At 30.6% G+C, this 9,946-nt stretch overlaps 1 protein-coding gene and 1 long non-coding RNA gene across 3 annotated transcripts; one reads left to right on the forward strand and one right to left on the reverse strand.

Annotated features, from left to right (window-relative positions):
• Positions 1–562: 562 nt before the first annotated feature.
• LOC118195357 (mid1-interacting protein 1A-like) lies at positions 563–3,682 on the reverse strand. Its single transcript, XM_035366662.2, has one exon. It carries the CDS (start codon positions 3,623–3,625, stop codon positions 2,825–2,827), a length of 801 nt encoding a protein of 266 aa, XP_035222553.1. The 5' UTR covers positions 3,626–3,682; the 3' UTR covers positions 563–2,824.
• A 27-nt stretch (positions 3,683–3,709) lies between these two features.
• LOC118195414 (uncharacterized) lies at positions 3,710–6,107 on the forward strand. Of its 2 annotated transcripts, none has more exons than XR_004759243.2 (2): positions 3,710–4,305; positions 5,716–6,107. It is a non-coding gene; the product is annotated as an uncharacterized LOC118195414 (long non-coding RNA). The 2 variants fall into 2 exon arrangements; XR_015043392.1 differs by having other exon boundaries at positions 3,710–4,272.
• Positions 6,108–9,946: the final 3,839 nt, after the last annotated feature.

Genomic DNA, 9,946 nt, shown 5'->3' on the forward strand with positions numbered 1-9,946 from the left:
TTCAACATGGAATATATTAAATATGCACCTAATTTTATTTGTTGTATACAACATTAAGTGTTACACTAATTTTTATTTTGCTACTTTTTTTTAATATGCAACATTATATGGCTATCCAGTTTTTAAATATATAAAATTCAAATAAATTCTTTCCATGATATTACTTTAAATTGATACTGTGCAATATTTTAAATGAGTTTTAGTAAAATCTGCACCAACAACTGCTTTAACGAAGATACGGCTGCTATCTTTAAAGCAATAATGATTATGTTCACATGTACAAATACTATATATCATATTTACTAGTTATTTTAAGTAAGAATTCGATGCAATTTATAAAGTCTAGAACCTTACCCCAACACTTTTTAGATGATGCTTAAAACATAATTCTTACCTTAAAAAATAACATAACTGTTGACACCATGCTTATGCTAAATATAATTAAAAGGAAAATATTTTGAATAAGTGAATGTTTGATGCATAATGAGGCTAAATAATCAGCTAAAAATAACCAATTCAGATCTGATTTATATGTTTAAAAGAATTATAAGAAAGCAAAACATCTATCAATAGCTTAAATTTATTAGATTGACCATCAATATACAGACATTTTAAAATGCTAACAACATTTCATTAATGCAGAATTATGATCTTTGGTTCATGTAGTTTGGCATGCAAAATGTCTATAGGTGAAATTTCCCATTAATATAAGTAGCTAATGAGAAGTGGTGGCAGTGAGCCCATGTTTATAAGAACAGAACACGGTTTCATTATCCTTCCCAGTTAACGATCTCAGGTTAAGCCTACAACAAATGTTGGTTGTAAAGTGCCATTCTACATTAATTTGCAAATATGCCATATATGTACTTGCATAAATAACATGAATGATATGCCTTAATGTTATCAACACACAATCAGATATTAAATTATAAATAACTGTATTAAAATTCAAAGTCTTATTATCAAATGACTTTGGCTCCTGAACAAAAACTTAATTTGGAAGTCTCAAATTCAAACAAAGTTCTCTTCAGTTTGAGTAAAGGTTTTACAATGATATTAATTATCTGAAAATCAGTCAAGTCAGTTACAGTTAATACTTGATTCATAAAACTTCCCTGACAAATCACATAATCAGAAACACGTCAAAAAGCTTAACTAACAAGTTTTTAGTATTCTCTCAAAACGATATGTTAAAAAACTAGTAATTTTTTTAGCTTATCTCTGGGAATACCAGTTTATTTTGAAACTGAACAAAAAACAAATATGCTGTACATAAATATAATGCAGAGAAATTAAATACATAATAAACTTACGCTATATTTTTACACTTCAAAAAAGGTCATTTGGGCTAAGTTATATTAATTTGCATTTTTTAAAATAAAATTCAAACAAAAATGAAAACATGAAATATTTTACAATGAAATGCGAGAGGACATTTTTAATGTGGGACTTTAAATTTTATAAATATGCTGTATGGTTCAGTTTCACATTAATTAGTATATTTTATCTGTTTAGTATCACAATTACTTTAATTAAAACATACTATATAAAAGCACTTAAATTACAAAAACATTTAATTGAAAATAAATGAAATGTTAATGGTATTTGACTCTTATTCCAACATTTCAAATTTTATGAATAGTTTTAGATGACAAAAGATGCACAACTTTAAGAATTTTTAAAAAATTACTACCCTTACAAAGTAAATTAAAAATTCTTTTATTTATGAAACACTTTATTTTTAATGCGAAAAGAATGCCTTTTACGACTGTCGAATTAATTTTTAACAATGAATATAAAATGAATGAAACATATTTAAAAACAGATAATAGCTTAATATCAATTCTAGATTGGAATCTATTCTTCTGAATAATGCCAGAAATTCGAATAGCATTACATGTTCAGCATACAAAGTACAACTGTCTCATCTTCAAAATATAGGACCAGTAACTAACCCTTGTAATAAATATTCACAACTGGTTTATGTGGGCTAATTAAGCTTGAATTCACATATATGGTCTGAATTCAATAATGCTCTATACAAAATTTCTGACATTCTGTTTGCAGCATTATAACACATATGAACAGTAACTCAGCCAGCAATGACCATAGTTTGAAATCAGCAGTTAAAAGTTCCTAACAAATATAGAATACATTACTAAAATAAATATACTAATTACACTTCAGAAAAGTTAGGAATGTCAAAAAATTTAAATAAAGTAAGACTAGGAACTGCTTTCAAGATATTATACTTCCATAATTATTTTTACTCAAAAACAGCAACTCAAACTCCCTGAAAAATTTTCAGGGCATAAAGAACTAGCATTTTAATTTTTTCAACAATATCAATTGCAACATTTAATAAATTTAACTTTTTACGACATTTTATTTTATTTCAAAATTTAGAGGGGAAAAAAGGGCAAGAACAATTTAATTTATACTGAAATACACAATTTACCTAGAAAGCTGGATGAAATCTTACAGCATCAAAATTTACACCGGGACCTGTTGCTCATTCAATATTTGTGACAAAAAGCAGTGGAAACTAATTTTGTAATATTTTCTAAAAGCAATTACAAGATGCAATGATGCTATTTGGGAAATGCATAGTTCTTGCATTTACAGAAGTGGTAAATTTTCAAAATAATGCCTTGGTTCTTAAATAGTACTGAACATGGGTTTCCTTGACTTTTTTCACTTATTCAAGAGTTCAACAGTTTGTCATACAGCAGAACTTTGCTACCATTATGCAATAAAGCATTAATATCACAAAGAACTTGCTGAGCAGTTACTTCAATTTTACAAACTTTATACATCTCAAAGGTTACAAGGAAGAAGCCTCTATTTCTTCTTGATACCTGGAAGACAGATAATCAGCTGAATCTGCCAGTTCATGCAAAATTGTATGCAGTCCCAGTAAATGGTGGCGAAAAGCTGAAGCTAAATGATTACCAGGAGAAGCTGTGGTCTGTTCGTCCATACTGTCCCGATCAGTCACAACACTCTCGATATCACTATCTGTTTCCTGGTCAGATGGAAAGCCTGTGCTGCCCAAACTATCGTCGGAAGGCTGACGAATATGCTTCATTATCCTATTGCTGCTTGGGGATGACCTACCACTGCTGGGTAACGAAGGTGTGGGGCCTACAGACGTTGGCCCCCATAATAACTCATTTTTCACATCTTTAAGCATTACATAAAATCTGTACACATCTATATTGCTAAGGCCTGCAGGCAAGCACCGAGAAAACTTACTGTTCTCGTTGCAAACATCCATATCTTGAAGGCGAGAAGGCACCAAAACTGTGGAATCCATGTTATTTACAGCTTTAACAAATCTGTCCATTGCACTGAGGACTGATTGCTGCGAGCATGTAAAACCATCATCGCCACGGCTGGGCCGGCTGGTACGACGTGTCGGTCGGTTTAGGTTCATTTCGTACCTACCAGAGTCGTGTAACATAGTGGATACAGGTTCAGGTGTGTGGATTGTAGAGCCGCTGTTCAAAGTCATACACGCGGCTGGAGAATAAATTCCGCTTTGACCAGCGTCAGACACTCTTCTTGATTTTTGTTGAGGTGGCTTCACCAATCCTGCGTACGACAATCGCCTTGGGCGTTCCATGATGCGCGACACAGCAGGTTTTTAAAACGTGTAGAACGCCTTAGGCAAACTTAGCCTTTTTCCTCAGCAGCGAAGGAGGAAGTACGTCACTATCGTATCATACAGTCTCGAAACCACGTCACACTTAAATGTCACGTACAAAATTTTTCCTGATCAAGGCGTAAAAATTAGAAAAAAATAAGCACAATTTTTCTAAATTTTCCTCAATCATTAATATATAATTATTGGAATATAAAGCGCTTTTTAATTATTACTAAGGATTGGCCGTTCCCTTGTTTATTTTGGATTCATCCACATCCGCTACATTACATCGTTCCATGATCAGGTGAGCAGATGGCTATTTCATTGGTGCGCGTCAGAGACTGCGCCACGCCTCTCTATGCCGGCGGGCACGTGCTTGCTGAGTGGTTACTTTGCTTTCCAGAGAAATCGCGATAGTAAATTTCTGAGACGCGCTCAGATTCAATATAGCTCGCTCGACGTGCGAGGATTTTTAACATCTACTGATTTAAAATTGAAAATTCATTGCCTGCAATTATTATTATTAAAATGATGTTCTGATATTAATTCCTTATTATAGAGTAGTAATGAACAATTTAAAAAAGTTTTGTATAATTTTCTCGGAGAAACTTTGTTGAAGGTTTGATGTAAATTTCAAAACTTTGTGAAATTAGAATTTAGTACGTTCATGATAAGTTTAGTATGCCGATAGAATTTAAGTATTTAAAATTAAAAGAAAAATGGGTGTTTTTATTTTTAGAGCAAATGTGCATACGTGTAGTATTAATCATATTTTTTAGTAGCTCACAGTGCACAAATATAATTTGATTAGAATTTTAGAATGTTCTTTCGCATTCTAAATCAGTATATAAAATTAAAATGTCAATTAAAAAAAAGAAAACTAATATGGAACTCTCTAATAATTAATATAGCAAATATTAATTATTAACAATTTTATTATTTAAAAGCATTTACAACTGTGATTTTCACATTAAATTCTGTCTCTCTCTCTATATATATATTATAAAATATGATTTGCTTTTTTAATCTAAGAATGTTATATATATATTATAAATCATTATCTTGAAAGAAAAAAAATTAGTTTAAAAGTTAACAATTGATGGAAGAACAGAAAATATAAATGCATAAAGTCGTAAATATATAAAATCAATACCTGTTTCTGCTACTTAAGGGCTTTTTAAAAAAGAATACGAAACAAATGTATTTAAAACAATTCAAAATAAAGGTAATGGATGTTAATAACTTCAATAAAGGATATACTATTGGCTAAAAAAAAAATTTTAAAACATTATTCAAATTTCGACTTGATCAGAAATATTTAAACAAAAGTATGAATGTCTCTCTAAACTCTATGTTCAATTCAAGATAAGCATATTTTAAAAAATGATTGGTCTTTAGTCTTATGGAAATTAATTTTAATAGAAGATAAAATCAATTTTATTTTTCCAACAGCTAATTAATTATTATTTTGTATCTGTTTACATTTTAGCTTTATCTTTGAAAGCTTTTTGGCATTGAAAAATTGAACATTTTACCTGTTCCATAGCAGAAGAGGTTTTTAGTTAATAAAATTTCTTTTTTTTTTTTTTTAATGGCCTAACACGTTTTACTTTTGAATAATTGTTTTCAGTTTATCAAAAATATAATAATATGGTTGAAAGATTACTAATTATTATCATTTATAAGATTTTTATTTCGATATTTTAAATTAGATATTTATTTGAATCTGAGTGCATTTAGTAGTATGAGTGGTTCTAAAATTATATATTCTTGGAAAGGCTGTATAATATCTGTATTTTTTATTTAACTTTGTTTCTGTACTTATCAACTGCATTACAATTTTATTATGCATAACATAGATGTACATTTAGATAATAAGTTTTAGTTCATTCTCTCCGATCAGAAATATTTTGTTTCGTGAAGTTGGCTCTTACTTATTCTAAAATGTTAATGATTGGTTGGTTTTTTTAAAAAAAAAGATTCTATTTTGATAGAGATCATTTTGTTTGATTATTTCGTTTTCTACCAAATGAGGGCGAAAGTATCGATGCTTGTTTCTTTTTTTCCAGGGCTTTATTTGCAAAATAAAAAGTGAAGTTGTTGGGAACTGTGGATTTGGACGTAGGACTACTTGCCTAACGAGAGGGATACCTTCGTGAAGGAATTTGTAAATAAACTGGCTCATATTTATATTAAACCACGAAAGCTTCCACGCAGCCAGTCCATTCGAAAGGACTCGAATCCCCATCGAACCACCAATGCTCAAACGCTGAATGACACACTGCACCTTCTGCTGTAAGGAGAATCAATAATGATATTTAATAATAAAAGGAAATACATAACATAATAATGAATTAAAATAAGTTTAAAAATATTTAAAAATTAAAATGTGAGACAGAAAAAGAAAATTAATAATAATGATGAAACTCATGTTGGCAAGAATAAAGAAAATATATAGTTATTTTTATATCATTCCATTTCTGTGAAAGCACACAAGATCTACATTTTTAGCCCAAAGGGGCAATTTCCATTCGCTATAAAAGGCATTTTCAAATTGTTTCCACCAAATATTAGAGCCCTGCATTATATTTAAAGAAATTAAATAATGAAGAATATGCATGAATATATGTATGTTTCTCGCACTGTGAAAAATCAACGGTACCTAGAGGCATCAAATTTTGAATAATATAGTCCTCCACCTGAATATGGGCATCTGGAAGCCCCAATTTGGAATTTTTTTATTATCTATTTCATAGTCTGTAAAACTCTAACGAACACTGTACGAACATGCCAACACTGTACGAAAAAAAAAAAAAACATATCTCCAGCGCGAGAGACTGCATATCTTAAATTTTAATGATATGCTCTTTTAAAATTATTTTGTGATATTGCTGTTGGATTGAATTTTATAATTTAATTGCGAAGAACATGATATTTAATAAATAAAATTAACACATGAAACATTAAAAAGACACCCCTTTGGGCATAATATAAAACCTGAAAGCTTTCAGATTTTTTTATTACTATTATTGTTACTTAATTGGCCCATCTGTCGATAATAATGCATCTATGGTACAGGAGTTCAAAGAAAAAATTTTAAATCGCTCTTATACTAAAGTTAAGCAGCTAGAGCACAAACTTTACAATCATTCTGGTATTTATTTTTGAAATTATACATATTTTCTAAGCTACTGATTATTATTATCCAAACATTTTTTATAACTATCTTCTTTTATCATTCCTATAAATGGAATTCGTCTACAAGTTTTGTATGAAACATAAAATGATTTTAAAAACTGACGAATTTGATAAGAATATCTAATGAGATCTGAAGCCAGATTTTCTTTCATTTATAACTTAAACATCGAGTTTATTGCTAATCGGCTGTGAGAATCGCGTTTTAGAGTTTGCTTTGAGAGTGATTTTGGGGTATTTTTCATGAGGCAAGGAGGAATGGTTTAATGTTTATGTTCTCCTTGAGCTATTTAGAGCAATTTATTTTGCTGTGTGTCATTATTATTTATAGTAATTTGTCAATTTTTTCCTGCTAATCCTGAGTAATAAATTAAGAGAGAGCCACGAACCTGTAAACAGTAACAATATTATTTCAGAAGATTTTATCTCTGAAGCTACATCGGAGAATCGACATCGAAATAATGTGAATATCTTATGTGCTAAATCTCTAATGACATAAAAACTACCATAATCCACTGGGAAATTTATTTAATAGGAATTTTAAAATTGCTTCGTGGAAAGAAGTATAGCCCTGCATTATCGAAACAATTTTAGTTCATTTTAAGAGCACAACACAGTAGGGGGGAATTCCATTAATTTTATAACATTCTCCAACTTTAAAACTGATTTTTTTCCTGTTACCTCTAAAAAGAACGTAGGCCACTTATAGTCTGTTATTTTAGAATACGTATACCAAAGCCATTTCTTCCTCCTAAAAATCATGTTTCACAACCACAGCAACGACTGCTGCTGATAAAAAATCTAATCCTCTAATTTGCAAATATCCCCTAATTCGTTGTGTGAGATGATGACGACGACGCACATTACGATTATTCTTGAGGGGAGGTTTACTATGAATTTGATTGCTTATTTTGAAATAGGGTTGTGCTGTAAATGGGAGTTTGTATCTGATTCCTGCAAATCCTATTAGACTGTTCTCCACCGTTTGCCACCAGATGGCGACATGATCATTCAAAGCATTTATAATAATAAAAGCGTGAGAGATGGAATGTTACCATGGCAACAGACGATATTAACCACTCATGCATTTTTAAAAAAATAGAATAGAGTATAATACACTCTTATGCAAAAAATCGGAGCACCATGAAGGAAGTGGTTGTTTTTGATGAAACTGAATATGTGTATAGCTCACAGACACAGTGGAGTATGCAAGGAATAAGGGTATGCAAGGAATGACATCGCATGTCCTGCTGAACTACATTTACATGTTTACACTTAAATGATGAATTCCATTACATATATATAGAAGTTTTAATTCATTTTCCCGTGATAGATTCGGAATTAGAATTTCAATAAAAGAAGATTAATTATTATTTTTATATTTTGTATTTTTTTTACCTTTTGCTTTTCATTTTTATTTTTAGAATTTGTACTACTATATTTTAATTTTGATATGCTTTGATTTTTTGTTAAGTCCCTTTTACACGATTGTTTATATTAATATAGTTGAAGAATAGCCTTGATTTGACTCCAATTTACTTTTAACTTTAGAATCTTTAAGTATATGTAGATAAGAGAATTTGTTTTCTTTTAAGTTTTTAAGGGCCCCCTACCTATATGGTGCAATGACGCAATTCTCTGTATGACGCAGGGCAGATAGGAGGCCCTTGAAAGCACCTGAAACAGCTAAATTCAAGTGTTTGCAAAAGTTAAAATTCCAGCATTCGACTATGAAATAATAACTTCATGACCTACCCCAGTTTAGGGATAGCAGTGAGCGGAAAATAGGAAAAAGTTCCTTTGTATTCCTTAGTCTCAAACCTGAAAATTAGTAAAGGCGACCTCCTAAAGGAAAGGTTTCTTTTTTTTTTTTTTTTTTTGCAGTCCCAAATCAAAAAGCGGCGGAAGTGGAAATTAATTGTAACTATTTATTATAAAGTACTTATTTTATATATTAATTTGTTTCTGTATAATTCGCATTATGATCGATTAATCAGTAGATATATTTTCCAAGTATAAATCAAAGAAATAGCTATGCAGGATTCTGGTACTTTGGTATGAACTTTGCAAATTAAGAGAAATCGTGGTATATTATTTGCAGTTCGTAATTTTCATAATATGTCATTTCGGTAGCGTTTAATTTTGTTCATATATTGAATCTCTTACTAGCTTTTCCATTAAACTCCAAGTCCAAAAATCAGTCCTAATATTCAATTTGAAATTTAATTTATTAATGTGAATGATTCTTAGAATTTAATATAACATGTATTTCGTTGGTTCGCTATAAACGGCGTATCACTTTTCAAATTGTTGCCACCAAATACTTTTACCCGTATTATTTTTAAAGAAATTAAATAAGGAAGAATCTGCATGTTTGAATGTATAATTCTCACAATGTAAAAAACGATACCTGTGCAGTCGCACCAAGAGGCAAGGTAAGGGATAGAAACATTTTGGATTTAGAAGCACGATTGACATTACAAAATGGAAAAGTTAAAGGAGGGTCGATTTTTTTTCTCTGTTTTTTACAGTAATAAGCTGGAGGGGGGAATCATTCGTATTATTTGCTAACTCCAGAATACGTGCTTTTCTTTCTTAAGGACACAAAAATCATTGTGGCATGAAAGGACTTTTCCTCACCCCCATATCGAAATGCCGCTGTAGTCCAGGAAATGCAAAGAATTTATGGCACCACATTGGGAAAGGAGAGATTTCCCGTTCAGCTTAGGGATCTTTGAATGAATTCAAGGTCCGAAAAAAAGGGGGAGAGTTTTACGACGGCTACGAACACACAGATGCTCAAACATTTAAGCGGCCAAAAATTTCCGTTTTGTATTACACAATCATTTTTAAAGCTCTTTGGATACATATCAATAAAATTTGTTTCTACCTGTTTATGATTTCCTAAAAATATTCGAATATCCATAACTTTTACTGTTTAAATATTTAATAATTATACATTAACTGAAATGCATTTATAGTACAGAGGAAATGTAGAGGTGGTGTATTTAATTATGACAAAGCACACGAGGGCTATCTGCTAAGGGGAGGGATGCCTTCGTGGAGGACTTTCTAAGGGAAACTGGCTCGTATACACGTTACACA

This window comes from Stegodyphus dumicola, chromosome 10, assembly GCF_044657685.1.
Source record: "Stegodyphus dumicola isolate Sdum_Otavi_A_Nest chromosome 10, ASM4465768v1".
NCBI classification, from domain to species: domain Eukaryota; kingdom Metazoa; phylum Arthropoda; class Arachnida; order Araneae; family Eresidae; genus Stegodyphus; species Stegodyphus dumicola.